Genomic DNA, 22294 nt, shown 5'->3' on the forward strand with positions numbered 1-22294 from the left:
TTTGTTTTTGTTTTAAAGCATATTTCAACTACTACTTTTGACAGGGTTTGAAGACAGGTTGGAAAGAGGAACCTCAGCCTCGCGGCCTTTAAATGCCGTCACGACCCCTGTGAGCAGTGTTTCATATGAAGATGACTTTGTCTCCTCTCCAGGGAGTGGGACTTTGACAGAAAGAAAATCAGCTCTTGAACCTAAGTAAGAAAATGTTGACAATATGGACTAAAATTCAAAGAGTGAGAAAACTTTACAAATGAGAACTGTGGTGTGACTCTTACTTTCCTTTGAAGACACAGTGTAGAGGCTGCATAGCATAGTACTTATTAAGAGCATGGGCTCTGGATCCAGACTGTCTGGGTTGAAATCCTGGCTCTCCTGATATTAGTTGTTTGTCTTCAGGCATACTGTTTAACCCTCTCTGCTTCGGTTTCCTTCTCTGTAAAATAGGGAAAATAAATCGTTCCTTCCTCATAGCATGTTATGAATATTCAGTGAAATAAAAAGTACTTAGAACACGGCCTGGCACATAGTAAGCAGAATGTAAGTTGTTAAATCAATCTGCGAACCCCTGGTAGAGGAGGATGTTGGGAAACTATCCCATGGTGTACTAATGTAAGGGGATTAAGAAATGGTTTTCTGTGATAGAATTGAGGATGACCCGTTAGATCCTTGACTCCATGATCCCAAGTAAATCAGTATTTATTTTTTCCTAATTGGGAGAACGTCTAAACTCTTGCAAGCCTTTGAAAAATTATATTAATCATATTAATATAGTATTATTAATCAATTAATTAAATTAATTCTTAATTGATACAATAGATACTATAGTATATAATATATTATAATACAGTATAAAACTATACTATAAAGTTATAATGTTAATATTTATTAGACACAATGTACAAGGCACTGAGAGGACTGAGGGGACTTTGCTTGTATTAACTCATTCTTACAATAGCCTGATGTCATAAGTATTATTGCTACTATTCCTGCTATAGAGAGAAAACTGAAGCATCCAGGTTATGTTACTTGTACACAGTCCTATAGTGAGTGAATCAGACTTTGCCAGGGAGAATTTCCTTCCTAAATCTTGCTACCATGTAAAGTAGTCTGTAATTACTCACATTCAATACCATTTTCTTCACAAATTACATATTGTAATCCACATAAAATTATTGGATGATGTTTTGAAAATTAGTTCTATCTGGTTAGACTAATGAAAATAAGTGTTATTAAAATTAAAGTGGGCAAAGTCTAGTTTTAAATTTTGAACTCTAAAGAAAAGATTAAATTACTTTTAAAGTTTATTTACTTAGAGAAAGAGAGCACATGCGAGTGGGGGAAGGACAAAGAGAGGGAGAGAGAATTCCAAGCAGGCTCCATGCTGTCAGTGGGGAACCCAGTGCGAGACTCGATCCCACAAACCATGAGATCATGACCTAAGCCAAAACGAAGAGTTGGACGCTCAACTGACTGAGCCACCTAGGCACCCCTGTATTTTTACTTTTAAGTGTCTGAATTATCCATTTTTATTGGTTTCACTTCAGTAGATAACTCCCTTAGATTTTTTTCAGTAATAAGTTAAGCCACAGGGAACAATCTAAACTTATGGTAGTAAGAAGCCAAAACAGGAAAGTGGAAGGTTATCTTTGATTATGGTTATATTCTCCTTGTGATTAATAGATTTTAAAATATCTACAGTTTTAGTGGTTTTAGGGTTTTTTAGTCATTCTTTAACCACTATTGCTTGTTCTTTGGCAGTATCGCAGCTGGCAGTGTGGGCCTTCAAGAGGACCATTGTAGCAGAAAATCTGCCTATGACCTGTCCTCTGTGGACATTACCTCCCAGCGCTCGTCAGGGGCCCAGTCTGCTGCATCATCTCGCTCATCTGCGTCTTCTAAAGGGAAGAAAGGAAAAAAAGAATGTAAGTGGAATTCTACATGGTAATGTTTTCTCTTACCAGTCATTTTGTGGTAGCGATCTAAAGGTATAATTTAATTCCATAAGAAGTTAGATGCATTTCTTTGTGATAAAACATAATAAGTTTTCATATTTTTTTGTCATTACAACAGTGCCTTTTGATATATAACATTATAAATCCTTTGTTTAATACAAAAGGAATACATTTGCAATGATAAAAAATCAAGGATTATAGATGGATGAATAGTTGTAAAAGAAGTTAAGATTTTTAGTAAGATTCCTTCCAGACAATTTGTAGGCATATGTAAATAGGAGATGTTACATGTATGGGATCACATTTTTTTTACATGCTGTTTTGTTCTGTCAGTGGGTTACAGATACCTTTCTCTGTCAGTTAATATGGATCACCCTTTGTAATGATTATCTAATGTTTTATTGTTTTAATATGTTGTAATTTATTTAGCAGATTCCCTGTTCCTGGACATTTAGGTTATTCTCTATTTCTTTTTTCCATTATGAACACTGCTGCATTGAATATCCTTATAAATGTATTTTTATGCATTAATCTGGTTCTTTCCCGTAAGGTAAAATCCTAGAAGTGAGGTAATGGGGCAAGAAGTATGTCATGTTTAGAACTTGGATATATTTTGTGGTGCCTGGGTGGCTCAGTTGGTTTAGTGTCCAACTCTTGGTCTCTGTTCAGGTCATGATCTCAGAGTTTCTGAGTTTGAGCCCTGCATCAGGCTTTTGCACTGACATTGCAGAGCCTGCTTGGGATTCTGTCTCTCCCTCTCTCTGCCCTTCGCTTGCTTTTGCACTCTCTCTCTCTCTCTCTCTGTCTCTCCAAAAATAAATAAACTTTAAAAAAAAAGGAATTTGGATACATTTTGCCAAATAGCCCTTCAGAAAGTTAATGCCACTTTATACCCCTAATGTGAGAGCGCTAGGAGAAATTATTTCTTAATCATTAACCTAGCATAACTCTCTTATAGATTGTTCTGAAAGTTTTTGGTGGGAACATTAGACATCATTTTACCAACACTTGCCAGTGTCTGTCTTTTCTTATGAAATACTGATGCAGTCGGATAGGCTGCTTCAGAAGTGTTCTGATATAAAAGAGCTCCATGGTTCCATAAATTTGGGAATGCTTTTAGAGTGAAGTAAGCTTCTTTCCTACAGGATTTATCAACACATTTAATATGCTAACATGCGCTATTTATTTTAGGATGAGGCTTGAGGCAGCAGTATGAAGTATTTTCCAAATTTATTTGTTCACAGAATCGTTTCTTCCGTCAACATGTTAGGTCATTTGGATTCAGCTGGACACATTTTGGGATGTGCTGAACTTGCTCAGTTCTTTTATTTTGCAATTGTTTTGTTTTGTTTTTGTTTTTATTATTTGAGAGAGAACATGCATGTGCATGCTTGTGCGGGAGAGGGGCAGAAGGAGAGGGAGAGAGAAAGTATCTTGAGTAGGCTCTATGCCCAGCACAGAGCCTGACACCACAGAGCCCGATGTGGGGCTTGATTTCATGACCATGAGATCAAGACCTGAGCCAAAATTAAGAGTTGGACAAATAACCGACTGAGCCACACAGGCGCTCCTGCTTTCTTAGTGTCTCACCTAAGGTTACTAGCTAGTTGTTGGTAAAGCCTGGATAATGACTTCTCACTCCCAAATCCACCTTACCTTCTACTATAATGTACTATACAACTTAAAATGATCTAAAATATAATTAGATGAAATATAGGTAGTGTTTTGTGGAATTCATTTACCCCGATCCCCTCTTACAATGCCTTTAAAAAAAAGCAAACCCTATATAATGTACTTTATACTGCATCATGTAAAACTTAGTTTCTCCTAAATACCCAAGTTCTAAAATCAATGTAATTTTTATTGTATATGCTCCATCTAGTGGTGAAAAAGAGTGTCTGCCTGCTCATACAAAAATAGTCTCAATAATGGTTGAAAGTCCTCGGTAGATTAAAGTGATAATCATAAGAAAATATTTTTATCTTAATTTAACTTTAAAATATATAAATATACTCTCATTTGGCAATCTTTTAAAGTAGGGACAAATATTTTCTGTGTATATGGGCTGGAGTTTAGATCTTTCTTGCAAAGACTGTTGTATACAGTTTCTAGTTGGTTGAAATCAAGAGCAATTTTTAAATCGTGTGGTTTTTTCAAAGAATAAAGAATTAAATTAATGAATAAAGATTAATGAATGAATTAAATTATAGTTAAATTTATAAATTTAAATGAAAAAAGAAATTCATTTTTATTGTAGAAAAATTAGAGATACCCAGTATAGCAGCTTGCTTTTAGCCTAGGGATCATAAATAGGTTTTAGATTATAGAGTCCATTCTGATTGATAATTCCTTAGATCATTTGTGTGTTTTTAGCCCCCCCTTGTGATAATGTGATCAGCATATCTAATTCATGGTACACATCTTTACATAGCATCCTAGAATGAATTACCACAAATGAGGTGAAATTTTGGAGTCAAAGGGGAACAAAAATTATTTTTATGCATTTTTAAGTTGTCCTCCAGAAAGGATGTATCAGTTTGCACTCCCATGAAAACAATGAGTATCCTTTTCTGTATGTACTGAATAATACTCGGGGCTTATAAATATTTGCTAATCTAATAATGAAGAAATGGCATCTTATTTGAGGTGGTTTGCATTTCTTTGATTGCTTGCTGGGCTTAATACTTTTCATATGCTATGGTTGTTTTCACTTTTTATTTGTTTATTTATGTATTTATGTAATTAATTAATTAATTAATGTTTATTTTTGAGAGAGAGAGAGAGAGAGACAGAGAGACAGAGAGACAGAGAGAGACAGAGCACAAGCAGGGTAGGGGCAGAGAGAGAGGGAGACCCAGAATCTGAAGAAAGCTCCAGGCTCTGAGCTGTCAACACAGGGCCTGATGTGGGGCTCAAACTCATGAAGCTTGAGATCATGACCAGAGCCAAAGTCAAGACACTTAACCAGCTGAGCCACCCGGGTGCCCCTCATTTTTCCCCTTATTCCCCCCCACCCTTTCTTTAATGTTTATTTATTTTTCAGAGAAAGAGAGTGCAGCAGGGGAAGGGGGAGAGAGAGAGAGAGACAGAATCCGAAGAAGCAGGCTCTAGGCTCTGAGCTGTCAGCACAGGGCCTGATGCAGGGCTCAAACTCATGAACTGTGAGATCATGACCAGAGCCAAAGTCAGATGGTTAACCGACTGAGCTACCCAGGCGCCCCATTTCCCTGCTTTTTTAAATGTAACAAATACTTCTCCATGTTGCTGTTGATACACACATCACATGCACTGGACTTAAAGTCATGAGGCCTGTGTTTATGTCCTATTTCTGGTCTTTGATCATGTATCCTCCGGCAAGTTATTTAGCTTCACAGATTTCTAGTTACCTCGTTAGTAAGTTGAGCAGATGGTATTCAGTTCATAACATGTTTACAAGAGCGATAAAGTAACATATGGGGAATGCATTTTAAATTACAAAGTGTTATTTAAATGTTCAAGTTACTATTATCTATGTAATTTAGACAACTCTGCAGTTGTTGGAGGTTTAGGTTGAAATTTAAAAAATTTTAAAGTTGTACATTGAATATCATGCATAATTTGTGTTTATTTCAATAATCTATTTAAGATACTCCTAGAAGTAAGATTATTCTGAGTTAGAAAATAAGACCAGTTTTATGAATCTGGTCTGTGGTTCTTGTCGTAAATTCTTCAAAATGGTTGTGTAGTTCAGTGGCATTTGATACCATTTTTCTCCCACTCCTGGGTTTTATCCTTGAAAAACTTCTTCTTGGTTACTTTTTCATAGAGATAGGGTAGTACTTCATTCTTGCTTAATATGCTTGTCTTTTTTTACCATTTGGTTTAGGAACAATTTATTTTTTAACAGCAAGTGGAGGATATTAATGGAAGAAACTTCAGTCTCCTTAAATGGAAGCAGAAGGATGGACTACTTTATTTTATATGTGAAAAATAACTTTTATTTTTTTATTTTTATTTTCTTTTAATTTTTTTTAATGTTTTTTATTTATTTTTGAGACAGAGAGAGACAGAGCATGAACGGGGGAGGGGCAGAGAGAGAGGGAGACACAGAATTGGAAGCAGGCTCCGGAAGTAGGCTCCGGGCTCTGAGCCATCAGCCCAGAGCCCGACACGGGGCTCGAACTCACGGACCGCGAGATCCTGACCTGAGCCGAAGTCGGCCGCCCAACCGACTGAGCCACCCAGGCGCCCCGAAAAATAACTTTTAAAAATAAGCCACTTTTTAAATACTCTGACCTGTACATTTTATTACTTTGTTGAAATCGAGGTATCAGTTACTTCTCAGGAGCTTCTAACATTGGGAATCAGCTTTATAAGAAATTTGCTTTACAGGGCTGGATTCACTCACTGGAAATGTTCAGAACTCACTTCTTGATGAGGAGAAAGTACACTCCGGCTCAGAACGTGGCTCTCATCAAGGAAAGAAATCTGGGACCAGTAGCAAAGTTTCTGTTAAAGACTTTGAGCAGACTCTTGACACTGATAGCGTTTTAGAGGATCTTTCTGGGCATTCTGTGAGGTAAAGTAATACGTATTTTATCCTGTAATTCATATTTAATTAAAGTTACAATATCTTTGATGTTCAGAGAATCCATTCAATAAATTGCTGTATTTTCTGAATAGCCTTTGTGGTTTGGTTCATAGTTTGAGTCTTTATATTTTAATATATGGTCATCTCTCACCTAAACTATTATAGCCTCTCTTGGGAGTATTCTTCCTCTAGCACAATCCACCTTTCTATTCTAAATGCCATTGCCACAGTTGTTATGTTGACTCATCCTTTGACCAAGCAATTGCCCTCCTTAGGGTACTCTGCGAGCTCACAGCTACTCTGCAGATGAACTCCCAAGAACTGAACTTTACTTGAAGTGTTTCACTAGGCTGTCACAAACTATCTCATTCCCTTGGTCCATACATTCTTCTCATCTGTGTTCTTCCACTCTTTTAACACAACTACTTAGCATCCTTTTGTCTCATTGTTTATTTCTTCCTCAAACTTTTCTCTCCTGTTCAACTTACTTGATAACTCAAGCAGATTTTGACATCTCACTCTTCTATTGATTACAGGGCTTACATACTCTTTTTTTCTTCTTTTTAATATTCTATAGTATACATTTAACCTGTTGCTTACAAATGACCTTCAGTTGTTTCTTCATGTACAGTTTCTATTCCTTTGCCCACATGGCTTTTCTTTTCTTTTTTTTATTTTTTTTCGAGAGAAAGAGTGGAAACGTGGACATGTGTGAGCAGGGGAGGGGCAGAGGGAGAGGGAATCTTTTGTTTTTTTTTTTTTTTTTTTACTCTTAAAAAAAATTTTTTTTTAACGTTTCTTAAGAGACAGAACAGAGTATGGGCAGGGGAGGAGCAGAGAGAGGGGGGGACACAGAATCCGAAGCAGGCTCCAGGCTCTGAGCTATCAGCACAGAACCCAACATGGGGCTCGAACCCACAAACCGCGAGATAATGACCTGAGCCGAAGTCAGATGCTTAACTGACTGAGCCACCCAGGCGCCCCAAGAATGTGGAATCTGAAACAGACTCCACACTCAGTGTGGAGCCTGGCACTGGGCTCAATCTCACAACTCTGAGATCATGACCTGAGCTGAAATCAAGAATCCACACTCAACCAACTGAGCCACCCAGGTGCCCCTGTTCACATGGCTTTCTTATCTATTGCACTGATTTTGTCTTTCTGGAAATTTAAACTAACTGTATGCTTTTTCTAGTACAGTAGTGCAGTGTCACATACAGATAATCATTTTTAATGCTTTCGTGCTACATATCTTATATTGTTAATACCATCATTGCTGTATTTAAAATAGAATTTTAATTTCTTTTTCATTGATTTTGGAATTCAGAAAACTACCTTTCTTTAGAGATATTCTGATGATTTATTTACCAAAATCTGTAAAGTTAAACATTTCTGAAACAGAATCCATAGCCAAATAAGTTTGATAAATGGTCCATACCATAGACTAGAACTCTTCTCCCCACAGAGATTCACAGTGGATAAAATGATTTGAAGCTTTGATGAAGAGTCCAGATTTTTAAAAAATGTTTATTTATTTTTGAGAGAGATAATGGGAGCAGGAGAGGTGCAGAGAGAGAGGGGGACAGAGGATCTGAAGTGGGCTCTGTGCTGACAGCAGAGAGCCTTATGCGGGGCTCTAACTCAGGAACCGTGAGATTACGACCTGAGTCAAAGTCAGACGCTCAACCAACTGAGTCACCCAGGCACCCCAGAAGTGTCAGATTTTTAAAAAATTATTTCACCCATTTTTTTCTTAGCTCATTTGGCTTAGTCACTCTCTGTCCCCAGCTCTTTAGCTTTATGTTCTTTTTATTTTTGGGGAAACTTGTTAGTATCACTGGAACCATAGTTTTGGAAATACTAGTCTAGGTAAATCTTCTGGGCAGAGCAATAAAAATTCAGCTTATAAAACTGTAAGGTGAGGTTCAGGCAGAGTACTTGGTTTTGATATTGTGTTGTAATTTGTTCTTGGAAATCTATTAGACAGAAGTAATAAAATTCTTTTTATGTTCCATAAATGAAGTTGTCAGACTATTAGAAATAGTATTTCTATAAACCATGAATAGTAAATTAAAGGTCACGGTAAACAAGCGAGTGCCTCTTAAGACTACTTTAATTCAAATATTTATATGCTCGGTGTAGGAGAAATGTCTACCTTTGAAAACTATCTCCTGGTTTTATTAAAGCTAAAAGTAAACTTGTTTTACTGTGTTAGAAATATGTTAACTGGGCTAACATGCTTTATGGAGTACCTTAAGTAATTTATTCAATAAACAAATGTTTAGTGCTTGACAACATCTTCTTGTTATGAGAAATAGTAACTTTAATATGAGCCAGATTTCTCAGAGAGGGACTAGACCTGTGCCTTCTGTTGAAATAAATACCTTAAGAGTTATTCCAGTCAGTCAGACTGCTTCTGAGGGATTACTTCATATTAGAAAGTTCAGGAAAGAACCGTAGCATTAAAAGGCGGATGGAAACAAATGAATGTATATAAAGTACTTAAATATGGTTAATATGAAAGTAACTTTTTGCTGTGGCTCTGGGTTAAGACAGATAACAAAAGAGAAGTTTTGTCATTTGATTTTTAATACAAAATTATACTTTATTCTCTTTCAGAGATATTTTAAGACATTTTTTATAAGATAGGCTTGACTGACTTTACCTTTTATAAATAGCTATAATTTTATTGCTGTACAAGGTCTAAGTATATTAGAAGGTTTTGCCTCCACTATAATAAGTGATTTATTATATATGTACATTGTAGAGGAAAGAGTTAAGTGCCAATTTAATTGAGACTCCTTTTCTATTTTATTATTTTGGGCAGCGTTTGTGCCTTGCTCATTCACCACTGCAGATCTGGCAGTTAGAGACCTACTCCTAGTCATTCACTCAACATGGCGACTGTGTTCAATGATTGAAAGCCTGAATCACAGCCTTTAAAAGCTAGCGTTTAAATACAGAATGTAATGTGTGCTGTTCTTATGAAATGTTTAGCTGGTTCTTGAAGTAGTTTTCCTTTCTCTAACATCTTTATAAAACAAAACTTCTAGTGTCTCGTCAGACAAGGGAAGATCTCAGAAAACTCCAACTTCTCCCCTATCTCCAAGTTCCCAGAAATTGTTGCAGTTTGACCTTCCAGGAACTTCACTGGAAAGATCTAAATCCTCGGTAATAATGCCTCCATCTGTGACAGGATTTAAGTCTAATGCACCTTTTACTGACATGAACCCTCCTGCCAGCAGAACGCCCTCAGAGATGGCCTCGGCACCAGGCAAGTAGATCCATGTCGTTGTAATTTCAAGTACTATTTTTTCCCCTTAAAATCCTTTTTCTTTCACTCGAGCTGTAGGGAAATGTTATCTCAAGTGAATGTGATTACTTTTTGAAGTATTAAAAACTATGCAGGAAAAGAAGTACAGATTCAGCAGTGGTGATTTTCCCCGTTGTGTCAGCATTAGTCAAACACACCTGAAAAATGTACATTGTACTATTAATAAGTCACTGTCTTTTCCCACAATGGAAAACAAACTCTTTTGGCTCTTAATTAATTAATTAATTTAATTTTAGAGTGAGAAAGAGAGAGCGTGAGGCAGGGAGAGGCGCAGAGAGTGAGAGAGAGAATCCTAAGTAGCCTCCATGCTCAGTGTGGAGCCCCACCTGGGGCTCGATCCCACGACTCTGAGATCACAGCCCGAGCTGAAATCAAGAGTCTGCAGCTCAACTGACCCAGCCACCCAGGCACCCGCATTTTGGGTCTTAAGACAAGAAATGAATATCAGAAATCTGAGATGTTGCTTCACGTGAGCTTTTTTACATTTGACAGTTATTATGCCTTCCAGGTTCTAAGCGCTTTTCTCCTGCTGGCCTCCAGCATCGAATGGCGGCAGAACTCAGTTACTTGAGTGCCATTGAGGAGTCCGTGCGCCAGCTCTCAGATGTGGAGAGAGTTAGGGGCATATCGCTGGCTCAGCAGGAGAGCGTGTCTCTGGCTCAGATCATAAAGGTATTTGTGGAGTTTTCTTCTTTAGCTTTCTGGGTTTTTTCTCTTTTCTACTTAAAATCGTTTCAATGATGAGGTAGACAACAAAAACAGTAACAACAGCAACACACAAAACTTTATCCTGCCAAGTAGAAAAAAACAGCGTGACATACAGCACCTATAAATAACTGTGGGAAAACTATCACACAGAGTACTAAAAAGAAAATGAAACATCTGACATTTGGCAGCAAAACAGTAATTCGGTCATTCTCTCTCAAATCCTTTATTTTCCTTGTTCTCTGCTTTTTAAAATGACTGTGAACATCAGCTAATTGGACAGCTCTCAGTTATTGTCTTTTTCACTGACAAGTCAGAGATGACCTTTTATTTCTGTTTTTGCTTTTAATGTTTTATTTGTACCAGAAAGAAAAGTCTCTGAGATCTAGGTATTTGGTAAAGCCAGGATAATGTGCACTTTTCCTTAGCGAATAAACATCTAATAAAGGTCTACGTAGTGTTCCTACATAAAAGTTCTGTTGGTTATCTTTAAAAAAAAAACAAAAACAATAAAAGTTAGTATTTACAATATACTGAAATATACAGATTTTAAGTGTTCCATAGTTTGATTGGTTTCGATCAGTACAACCACCACCCTAATCAAAATATAGAATACTTCTGTCACTTCAGAAAGTTCACCCATGGTCCTTTTTAGTTAATCCTCTCTCCTAGAGAGTTACTGTTCTGATTCCTAATCACTGTGGTTTTATTTTTGCCTGGTCTAAAACTTCATATAAATGGTTATATACTTTGTACTCTGTTGTGTTTCGCTTATTTCATGTGGCATAATGTTTTTAAGATTCATCCTTGCAGTATCCATTGTTTTGTTTGTGTTGATTTTTGTCTGAGTAATATGCCATTGATCAGTGTAATGTAGTTTGTTTATCCCTCCTCCTGTTGATGTACATTTGTATTATTTCCAGTTTGGGGCTATTATAAATATTCCTGTTATGAATATTTTTTACAACTCTGTATTCAACATATGCTTTCATTTTTCTTGCTTTAATACCCAGGAGCGTAATTGCTTGGGTCAAGTAAAAGTGTATGTTTAACTTCGTATGAAACTGTTATACTGTTTTCCAAAGTAGTTGTAACATCTGACTCTCATGTGAGAGTCCCAGTTGCTCCCTGTCCTTGCTGTCATTTGCTATTCTAGGCATCCTAGTGAAAGTGAAGTAGTGGCCCATTGTGGTTTTAATTTGTGTTTCTTTGATGACTAATAGGTTGATAATCTTTTTGTGTATTTATTGACCATTCCCACATTGTCTTTTGTGAATATTCAGATTTTTTGCCTATTTCATAATAACGTTGTTGTTGAGTTGTAGGAGTTCTTTATATATTCTAGACACAGGTCCTTTTCAGATATATTTCAAGTATTGTTTCCCTGTCCTTGGCTTGCCTTTTAATTAAAAAAATTTTTTCTTTTTTGCCCTTTTATTTTTAAACTGTATCTTTTGAAGTGCAGAATATTTTAATTTTAATGAAATCTAGTTTTTAATTTTTTTCTTTTATGGTAGTCCCTTTTGTTTTCTAAGAAATCTTTGCCTATCCTAAGATATTAAGGTACTGTAACAAAAATATTCTTTTATGTTTTTCCAAAAAGTGTTATAGTTTTGGCTTTTATATTTAAGTGTGTGAACCCTCTCGTTAGTTATGGGGTGTCAAGAATGGACCAAAGTTTATCTTTTCCTTCATGTAGATTTTCAGTTGTTTCATCACTATTTTCTTAAAAAGACTTAAATTACCTAGGCACCTTTATCAACAATTAAGTAGTCACTTATGTGTCAATCTGTTTCTGGACTCTGTCCTTTTCCATTGATCTGTTTGTCTATCCTTAACTCCAGCACCATACTGTTTTAACATGTCTTTAGCGTGAGTCATGAAATCAGAGTGTAATTACTTCAACTCTGTTCTTTCTCAAGGTGGTTTTGGCCATTTTAGGTTTTTTTTTTTTAACATTTCTACATAACTTTTAGAATCAGTTTATCAGTTTATACAAAAAAAAAAAGAAAAGAAAAAAAATGCCTGGTATAATTTTGATTTGAATGGCATTGAATCTATAGATGATTTCCAAGAAAATCTAGAAATCTCAATTAAGTGTAATGCCCAAGTTATGAAATCTTATTTAAAAAAATTATTAAAAAAAAAAGAATCAGATCAGTTTGGGGGTAGACTTTATAGTTGTTTTTTTTTTCTGTACTATATAACATTAAAAATTTTTTTTTAATTTAATTTTATTTTTTTAATTTACATCCAAATTAGTTACCATATAGTGCAACAATGATTTCAGGAGTAGATGCCTTAGTGCCCCTTACCCATTTAGCCTGTCCCCCCTTCCACACCTCCTCCAGTACTACCCTCTGTTTGTTCTCCATATTTAAGAGCCTCTTATGTTTTGTCCCCCTCCCTGTTTTTATATGATTTTTGCTTCCCTTCCCTTATGTTCATCTGTTTTGTCTCTTAAAGTCCTCATATGAGTGAAGTCATATGATACTTGTCTTGCCCTAATTTCACTTAGCATAATACCCTCCAGTTCCATCCACATAGTTGCAAATGGCAAGATTCCATTCTTTTTGATTGCCGAGTAATACTCCTTTGTGTGTGTGTGTGTGTGTGTGTGTGTGTGTACATATACATATATATACCAATACCACATCTTCTTTATCCATTCATCTGTTGATGGACATTTGGGCTCTTTCCATACTTGGGCTATTGTTGATAGTGCTGCTATAAACATGGGGGTGCACGTGTCCTTTCAAAACAGCACACCTGTATCTCAGATAAATACCTAGTAGTGCAATTGCTGGGCCGTAGGGTAGTTCTATTTTTAGTTTTCTGAGGAACCTCTATACTGTTTTCCAGAGTGGCTGCACCAGCTTACATTCTCAAAGCTTTATATCTTAACAGTGGTATTTTCTAATTCATGAATGTGATATCTGTGTCTACTTAGGTTTTAAAAATATTTCAGCAACGTAATTTTCAGTGTAAAGATCTTACACATTTAAAAAATGTTTTTAAAAGTGTATTTTACTTATTTTGAGAGAGAGAGAGAGAGAACATAGGAGGGGCAGAGAGAGGAGAGAGGGAGAATCCCAAGCAGGCTCTGCACCATCAGCACAGAGCCTGGTGTGGGCCTCAAACTCACGAACTGCGAAATCATGACTTGAGCCAAAATTGAGAGTTGGTCACTTATCCTACTGGGCCACCCAGGTGCCCTGAGATCTTACACATTTTTAAATTTCTTCCCAAATATTTTATGTCTTTTGGTGCTGTTGTAAATAGTTTTTTTTTTTTTTCCGATTTTATTTTGTAGTTGTTCCTTCCCAAATATCTAAAGAGTGTTCTTTGTGTGGAATTGTTCCATACTTTGCAAGAAGTTCAGCATTCCTGCACCTCTCCCAACAAATGACAGTAGTACTGTCCAGTCATGAAAGCAAAAATTTCCCAGACATTTCCAAGTGTTCCCTTCAGGAGAAGGGGGAGGGACTTATAACAACTATGGTGGTTATGTCACTGGAATGGAGAAATGACCCCAGAGCCATGCTTACCTAGGAATCCAAAAAAGCACTGAGTTTTTCTACCATTTTATGGATATAATTATAATTCTGGGCTTTCGTATTTGTGCAGGGCATTGTATAACTTTATATACAACCTTACCACCTTTAGAAAACCTACATTTAGCACTATTCCAGAACCAATGAAAAAAATATAAATTTATAGGTAGCATTGTATGGAATAATGGAAACAAAGGGTCCTGGTGAGAAGGAGACCTTCTTTGGGGCAACATTTTTATGAAACTGCTCCTTCACAGCCAAAATAAAGGAATCATAAAATTCTGAGATGTGAGGTGTTATCTTTATGTTTACACATAGGACATTTTAATCTCTTCTAAAGAGTTAGGTACTATCGATTTTGCTTTGAATCCAGCTTTTTAGTATGAGTTCTTAGTCCTGTGTGCCTTGGAAATTTTTTATATTACTACATTGTTTGACACATAGTAGGTGGTCATTAAGTCTTTGATAAATGATTTATGTCCATCCTATTTGCTGTCTTTCCTTTAAGCTCTCATTGGTTGCTTCAAAAAATTTGTGTTAGGAAAATAGCATTACATGTAATATAGTCATTGTGTTAAAATAGTTTAGCGTCTTAGAATTAATAGTTGATCATTTTTTTATTTTGAAGGCACAGCAGCAACGCCATGAAAGAGACTTGGCCCTTTTGAAATTGAAGGCTGAACAAGAGGCTCTGGAGTGTCAGAGACAATTAGAAGAAACCCGAAACAAAGCAGCTCAGGTACTTAGTTTTGCAACGGGTACTGGTTATTTGTACCTAAATTTGTATCTTTGAAATGGTGTTAGTATTCTTTTAATTATATAGGAGTGTAAAAGAAAAGATGTAAATAATAGTGCTTTCATACATTATGCCATATGGGGTAATTTCCTGTCATTTGATTCCTGTGAAATAAATTAATCAGGATTTATCCCCAATTTAGAGAAGCGGCAACTGAGGTGTTAAAAAAATTTTTTTTAACATTTATTTATTTTTGAGACAGAGAGAGACAGAGCATGAACGGGGGAGGGTCAGAGAGAGGGAGACAACAGAATCTGAAACAGGCTCCAGGCTCTGAGCTGTTAGCACAGAGCCCGATGCGGGGCTCGTACTCACGGACCGTGAGATCATGACCTGAGCCGACATCGGCCGCTTAACCGACTGAGCCACCCAGATGCCCTGCAGTTACTTGTTTAAAGAAACCTCAACTCATGAACACTGGGGTTAAAAATTAAACTCCAGCAGTGATTTTAAGACTCTAGATTTTAAGACAAGAAACCCAGATAATAGTCTAATGTTTTATTTTACAAGGCATTTGATCCGTGAAACAATTTTACAAATTAAAGCTAATTTGGGGTAGGGAGAGACTGTGACATAACATAACATAAGCTCTCTTTTTACTCCTTTTTATTTTCAGGTCCATGCAGAATCATTACAGCAGGTGGTCAAATCACAGCGGGAAGTCACCGAAGTCCTGCAGGAAACAACTTGTAAAATAGCTGCTCAGCAAACAGAGACTGCTCGCCTCACCACAGATGCAGCTCGCCAAATCTGTGAAGTAAGAGCCATTGAGAGCCCTTTTCTTTTTAGTCATGCTGAGTAACTTTGGTCTTCACCGTAATGGGTTTCTAACATCTAGCAAATACATACTTTCTTTTTTTCAAAGATTAATTTTATTTATTTATTTAAATTATTTTTTTTAATGTTTACTTTTGAGAGAGAGAGAGAGACAGAGTGCAAGCAGGGGAGGGGCAGAGAGAGAGAGGGAGACACAGAATCTGAAAGCTTCAGGCTCCAGGCTCTGAGCTGTCAGCACAAAGCCCGACGTGGGGCTCGAACTCATGAACCACGAGATCATGACCTGAGCCGAAGTCAGATGCTCAACCGACTGAGCCACCAAGGTGCCCCGCAAATACATACTTTTAATCAGTGACTTTCAGTGGGAGCCATACACTATTGAATTAAGAGGCACCATTTATTGTAGTATATTATACATGTGAGTGATACAGACGCTGGAAAAAAAGATGGAGAAACTCTAAATGTCTGTCCTAGAGTAAGCTTTTAAAAAATATATTGACTTTATGAGGCATGGGTGGCTCATTTGGTTAAGTGTCTGACTCTTGATTTCAGCTCAGGTCACAATCTCATGGGGGTGAGATGGAGCCCTGCGTCAGGCTCCGTGCTGGACGTGGGGCTGCTTAAGATCCTCTCTCTCTCCCTCTTCCTTTGCCTGTCCCCCGCTCTCTCTTTCTCTCTCAAATACATACATACATACAAAAATAAAATCTTTCAAATATATATACTGATTTTATGATGTATAATTTACTAATAATAAAATATATCCATTATAAGTATACTGTTTGATGAGTTTTGATACATATGTAAGATACATTTGTCAAATAGATGTAGCTACCATATCTATATATATATATGTGTCTTTTTTATCTATCTATCCATCCCTATAAACGCCACCATAATCAAGAAAAAGATTACAGCTGACTCTTAGGGCGCCGGGTTGACCCAGTGGGTTAGGCGTCTGACTCAATTTTGGCTCAGGTCATGATCTTATGGGTGGGATGAAGTCCTGTGTCAGGCTCTGCACTGTTGCGGAGCCTGCTTGGGATGCGCTCGCTCTCTCTCTCTCTCTCTCTCTCTCTCTTTCTCTTTCTCCTCCTCCTCCTCCTCCTCTCTCTCTCTCTCAATAAATAGATAAACTTTAAAAAAGAAAGAATACAGCTGACTCTTGAAAAACATGCATTTGAACTGTAAAGGTCAACTGCAAATTTTTTTGACAAATACCTTACGGTACTATAAATGTAATTTTTCTTCCTTAGGATTTTCTTCATAACATTTTCTTTCCTCTAGCTTACTGTAAGAATTATATATATATACCCAATTATACATATATACAATGTAGTGTATAATATATATAATGTCCCAAATATGTGTGAATCAACTTTATGTTAGTGGTAAGGCTTCTAGTTAACAGTAGACTATTAGTAGTTCAATTCTGGGGAAGTCAAAAGTTATGCATGGATTTTTGGCTGCATGTGGATGTTACTAAAAAGCCACAAACCTGTGTTGGGTACAGTGGGATTGTGCAAATAAGTTTGAATTATTTTAAGAAAATTTTAGACAACACTAAGAAAGATTTCAAAAACGCTTCAAGTTGTCAAGGCAGTGACTGAATAAATACCAGATGAGTAATACATGGAGCCTTCGCAGAATTGCCTAATAATAGGGAAAACACTTGACATTGTAGGTCAGAAAACAGATAGGAAGTAGTAATTGAATTGATTCTTGAAGGAAGATTTAATTTTTGGTTTACTATGGCCTATTATATGACTTGAAGATTTTGTCTTAATTCATAGTGCTGTAACTGGATGAACCCTTAGAAATCATGTGCTCCATCCAACTCTTTGTTTTTATAAGGAAGCTATTGAGACTAAAAGAGTCTAAATGACTTGCCCACGGCACTTTACCTATAATGGCAGAATTAACTTGCTCTCAATCCAGTGACCTTTTTTTTTTTAAATTTTTTTTTAATGTTTATTTGTTTTTGAAGGAGAGAGAGAGACAGAGTGTGAGTGGCGGAGGGGCAGAGAGAGAGGGAGACACAGAATCCAAAGCAGGCTCCAGGCTCTGAGCTGTCAGCACAGAGTCTGACGCGGGGCTCAAACTCACAAACTGTGAGATCATGACCTGAGCCGAAGTCGGACGCTCAACCGACTGAGCCACCTAGGCGCCCCTCAATCCAGTGACCTTTCAAAGACACTATGCTCCTTCTCAGTTTCTGTGATGTTACCATTTTTTAATGTCTGCTTTTGCCTTGTGTGTGTTCTTATTTAGATGGCAGAGTTGACTCGGACTCATATCTCAGATGCCATTACTGCCTCAGGAGCTCCCCTAGCAACGCTGTATGACCACCAGCGGCAGCATGCTCCCGACTTCGTGAAACAGCTGAGGACCAGAGCTGAAGCAGATAGGTTAATATTCAGTCATTCGGCAAATGTGCAATGAGTGTCTACTATGTCCCAGGCACTGTTGTGCGCACAGGGAATATAGTTACAGACATACAGTTTGGGGGGGGAGATAGATATTGTAATCAAATATTCACTTAAGTGAAGTTACACTTACAAACAGGTTAAGTGTTACAAGAGAAAAGAACATATGTCCCTGAGATATGTGACAAAGGAATTTGAATAGCTTGGGGATGCAGGGACATCAGAGAAGATTTTCCTGAGGAAGTAAAGTTATGGGGAGCTCTAGTGGGTGAAAAGGAGTGAGAGATGTAAAGGAGAAAGAATAGGCAGGTCAGTACACGCAAAGGTAGGAAGAGAAAATGAGGGAAGACTAATGTGACTGGAGGCAGAGAGCAAAGGGGAGAATGGTAGGAGATAGTGCAGGGACCGGAGTATGGTAGGGCATTGCAGACCCAGAGGATTTTGGAGTTTATTCTACGAACAATGAAAAGTCATTTGAGAATTTTTAGGCAGCCTGGGTGATGTGATCATGCGTGTGTGTGTTTTTTTTTTTTTTCACATCACATTTTGACCGTCTCTGATTCATCAATTTTAAGGCTATTTATATTTATTGATACCTGGGGTGATTTGTGTTTATTTGTCATAAAGCAGAAGATACTATTTTCTATGCGTGAATGCCTTTCTCAGGTACTTTGTAATAGCTGTTTCAGAATTTCTGTTTATTCAAGATTTTATCTCGTATTGCTGTTAAATGGTTTTTAAAGCCCTTCTCTTATTAGAGGCTTTAAATATTTAATCAGGTTTTTTTGTTTTTGTAGGAAAAGTCCATCTGTTTCACTCTCCCAGAGTAAAGAAGGGACCCTTGACTCAAAGCATCAGAAATATTCCCCTTCATATGATAGTTATTCTGAGTCATCAAGATATAAGAATCATGATCGAAGGTAAAAACAGTATGATTTAGTAAAATCTGATAAATGGCTTAGACATTGCTTTTTCTTTTTTACTTTTAATCTCACTTCTTTATATGAAATAGTTTTTTCCCCTTCAAAGTTCGGACTTCCCCATTTGATTAGCTGATTTATAAAATAGTTGCTCCTTGTAGTAATGTAACTACCATTCCTTGGGAGCCTGCATTGTACAAGCACTATGTAAGTTTGTTTTTCCTACGTTTAATTTTAACCACCTTCCAAAACAGATACTGCCCTCATTTTATAGTAGGGAACAGAGGCTCATGGAGCTGTTAGAAACTCACCCAAGGTCACATAGATAGTGGCACACCAAGGAATTGAACCTTGGTTTATCTGACTCCAAGGTCTATATTTATTGTCCATTGCTAACATCCATATTTCTTGACATTACTGCATCTACTAATTTTTTTTTTTAAATTTTTTTTTTCAACATTTATTTTTGGGACAGAGAGAGACAGAGCATGAACAGGGGAGGGGCAGAGAGAGAGGGAGACATAGAGCCGGAAACAGGCTCCAGGCTCTGAGCCATCAGCCCAGAGCCTGACGTGGGGCTCGAACTCAGGGACCGCGAGATCGTGACCTGGCTGAAGTCGGACGCTTAACCGACTGCGCCACCCAGGCGCCCCTAATTTTTATCATCATAAAAGAAGATCATATACTTAGTTGTTGGTTCTTACGTGGTATTAATATCTGTAGTTTTCAATTCTGTCCTTGGGTTAGAAGATTTTCAAAGCCACTTTTCTAGCATTCCTCCAGGTAGGATACCCACATTGTCAAAGTAAAACCTCAATTAAAAAAATTAAGTCATGAGGGGTGCGTGGGTAGCTCAGTTGGTTAAGCGTCCTACTTCCGCTCAGGTCATGTTCTCACAGATTGTGGGTTCTAGCCCCGCGTCGGGCTCTGTGCTGACAGCTCAGAGCCTGGAGCCTGCTTCAGATTCTGTGTATCCCTCTCTCTCTGACCCTCCCCTGCTTGTGCTCTCTGTCTCTCAGAAATAAATAATACCAAAAAATAAAGTCATGAGACTAAAAAGCATTATTGTTGGGTATTAAGTATCTGCTATATCTCTGGAGCTGTATGATTTTCATTTAAGCTTCACTGATACTTTGTTCATTTAGGCTGTCCACTGTCCACTGGGTTACTACAGGGGATTCCTAATAGGTTTCCCTGTTCTCTTACCTTTCCCCAGTCTCTGCACAACCACATGGTACCTAGGTGATTTTTCTAAAATTTGCAGTCAATTTGCTTTTTTTTTTTCTCAAGTTTATTCATTTTTGAGAGAGAGAGACAGAGACAGAGCGTGAGCAGGAGAGGAGCAGAGAGAGAGGGAGACACAGAATCTGAAGCAGGCTCCAGGCTCTGTGCTGTCAGCATAGTGCCTGATGCGGGGGTCAAACTCATGAACTGAAAGATTATGACCTGAGCTGAAGTCTGAGGCTTAACCAGCTGAGCCATTCAGGTGCCCCTGCAGTCAATTTGCTATTCACCTGTTTGAAACCTTTGGTATTTCTTTAGAGCCACTTAGTAGAGCATGAAAGTTCCTTTATTATTGCGGCTTTGGTCCATGCCCCCTGTCTCTTGGCATTTTCCCCTTTTTCATATTCCACTAATTGTAACTACTCTATTCTAATTCTCTACAAGAACCATGCTCTCTTTGTCTTTTGTACCATTACATATGATGTACCTGTTTTCTAGACCTTCTCTCCTCTATTTCATTCAGTTTACTTTTACTGCCCCTCCAAGAATCAGTCTGCTCTAGATAATGCCTTCTATGTGTTCTCCCATAGCACTCCAAATGTAACTGTTACAGCCTCTACTGCCTTCTATATCCCATTCCTTTATTTGTCAGTTACGGACTAGACTAGAAGTTCTTTGAGGCCTTCATTTTCTTCACCCCCAGAAGAAGCCCTGTATCCATTAGCAATCACTTCCCCTCCTCCTCCTCCTCCTCCTCCTCCTGCTTCTTTTTTTTAAAATAAAATTTATTGTCAAGTTGGCTAACATACAGTGTGCTCTTGGTTTTGGGGGTAGATTCCTGTGATTCATTACTTAAATACAACACTTGGTGCTCATCCCAACAAGTGCCCTCCTCAATGCCCATGACTCATTTTCCCCTCTCCCCCCATCTCCCCTCCCCATTAACCCTCTGTTTGTTCTCTGTATTTAAGGGTCTCTTATGGTTTGCCTCCCTCCCTCTCTGTTCGTAACTAATTTTTTCCCCTTCCTTTCCCTCATGGTCTTCTGTTAAGTTTCTCAAGTTCCACATAGAGTGAAAACATATGATATCTGTTTTTCTCTGACTGACTTATTTCATTTAGCATAATACCCTCCAGTTCCATCCACGTTGCTGTAAATGGCAGGATTTCATTCTTTCTCATTGCCAAGTAGTATTCCATTGTATATATAAACACATATTTTTAAAAAAAAATTTTAATGTTTATTCATTTTTGAGAGACAGAGAGAGATAGAGCGTGAGTGGGGGAGGGGCAGAGAGATGGAGACACAGAATCCAAAGCAGGCTTTGAGCTCTGAGCTCTGAGCTCCGAGCTGTTAGCACAGAGCCTGACTTGGGGCTCGAACCCACTAACCATGAGATCATGACCTGAGCCAAAATCAGACACTTCACCAACTGAGCCACCCACGCGCCCGTCTTTTTTATTATAGCCATCCGAATGAGGACTGCTATCCCTAGAACTTAGCACACAGAAGGCAGGCAATCTACTGCGTGTTTATTCAGTGAGTGATTACTGGTACATACTGCTGAATGGAATAACTGAGGTTAATCCCATATCCTTCTGACTTTAAAGCACTTGCTGGCTCCTGCATTGTATCTTTTACCTTATAGCTATATTATAGGATTTATAATTTCAAAAACATTATTAAACTGGACATATAATTGCACAATATTCTGATAAATACTATTTTAGAAACCTACACAAAAAAACCCAGTACAAATACAGATACAGAGGTGACCAAATCTTCCTTGGGAGTGGGAGAAGGTATCCACAAGCACTTTGCAGAAATGATACTTGAACTGAGTCTTAAATTAGCAGTTTATTAGGCAGACAGGGAAGGAAGGGCATTTCAGAAGAGGAGAGAACTCATGCAGAGGCTCTCAAAACACGGCTTGTGATTGGCTATGTCTCTCCATGTATATTTAAATGAATGAATAAACTTAGGAAAGCAAAGGGGGAGAAAGGAAAACACTGACTTCGAAAACAAGTTTGCTGAGC

The 22294-nt window shown here is 37.6% G+C and overlaps 1 protein-coding gene across 4 annotated transcripts in view; it reads left to right on the forward strand.

The window, feature by feature from the left end:
* The window catches only part of CEP350 (centrosomal protein 350), a 153726-nt gene that overhangs the window by 55465 nt on the left and 75967 nt on the right, over nucleotides 1-22294 (forward strand). For all 4 annotated transcript variants that reach the window (XM_027074431.2, XM_027074434.2, XM_027074432.2 and 1 more), the window contains exons 13-21: nucleotides 45-195; nucleotides 1759-1922; nucleotides 6324-6510; nucleotides 9576-9796; nucleotides 10365-10528; nucleotides 14744-14854; nucleotides 15528-15668; nucleotides 17960-18096; nucleotides 18912-19034. In XM_027074431.2, the coding sequence (XP_026930232.2) occupies nucleotides 45-195; nucleotides 1759-1922; nucleotides 6324-6510; nucleotides 9576-9796; nucleotides 10365-10528; nucleotides 14744-14854; nucleotides 15528-15668; nucleotides 17960-18096; nucleotides 18912-19034 (1399 nt within the window). The remainder of the gene's footprint in view (nucleotides 1-44; nucleotides 196-1758; nucleotides 1923-6323; nucleotides 6511-9575; nucleotides 9797-10364; nucleotides 10529-14743; nucleotides 14855-15527; nucleotides 15669-17959; nucleotides 18097-18911; nucleotides 19035-22294) is intronic.

This window comes from Acinonyx jubatus, chromosome E4 (assembly GCF_027475565.1).
Source record: "Acinonyx jubatus isolate Ajub_Pintada_27869175 chromosome E4, VMU_Ajub_asm_v1.0, whole genome shotgun sequence".
Classification (NCBI taxonomy): Eukaryota; Metazoa; Chordata; class Mammalia; order Carnivora; family Felidae; genus Acinonyx; species Acinonyx jubatus.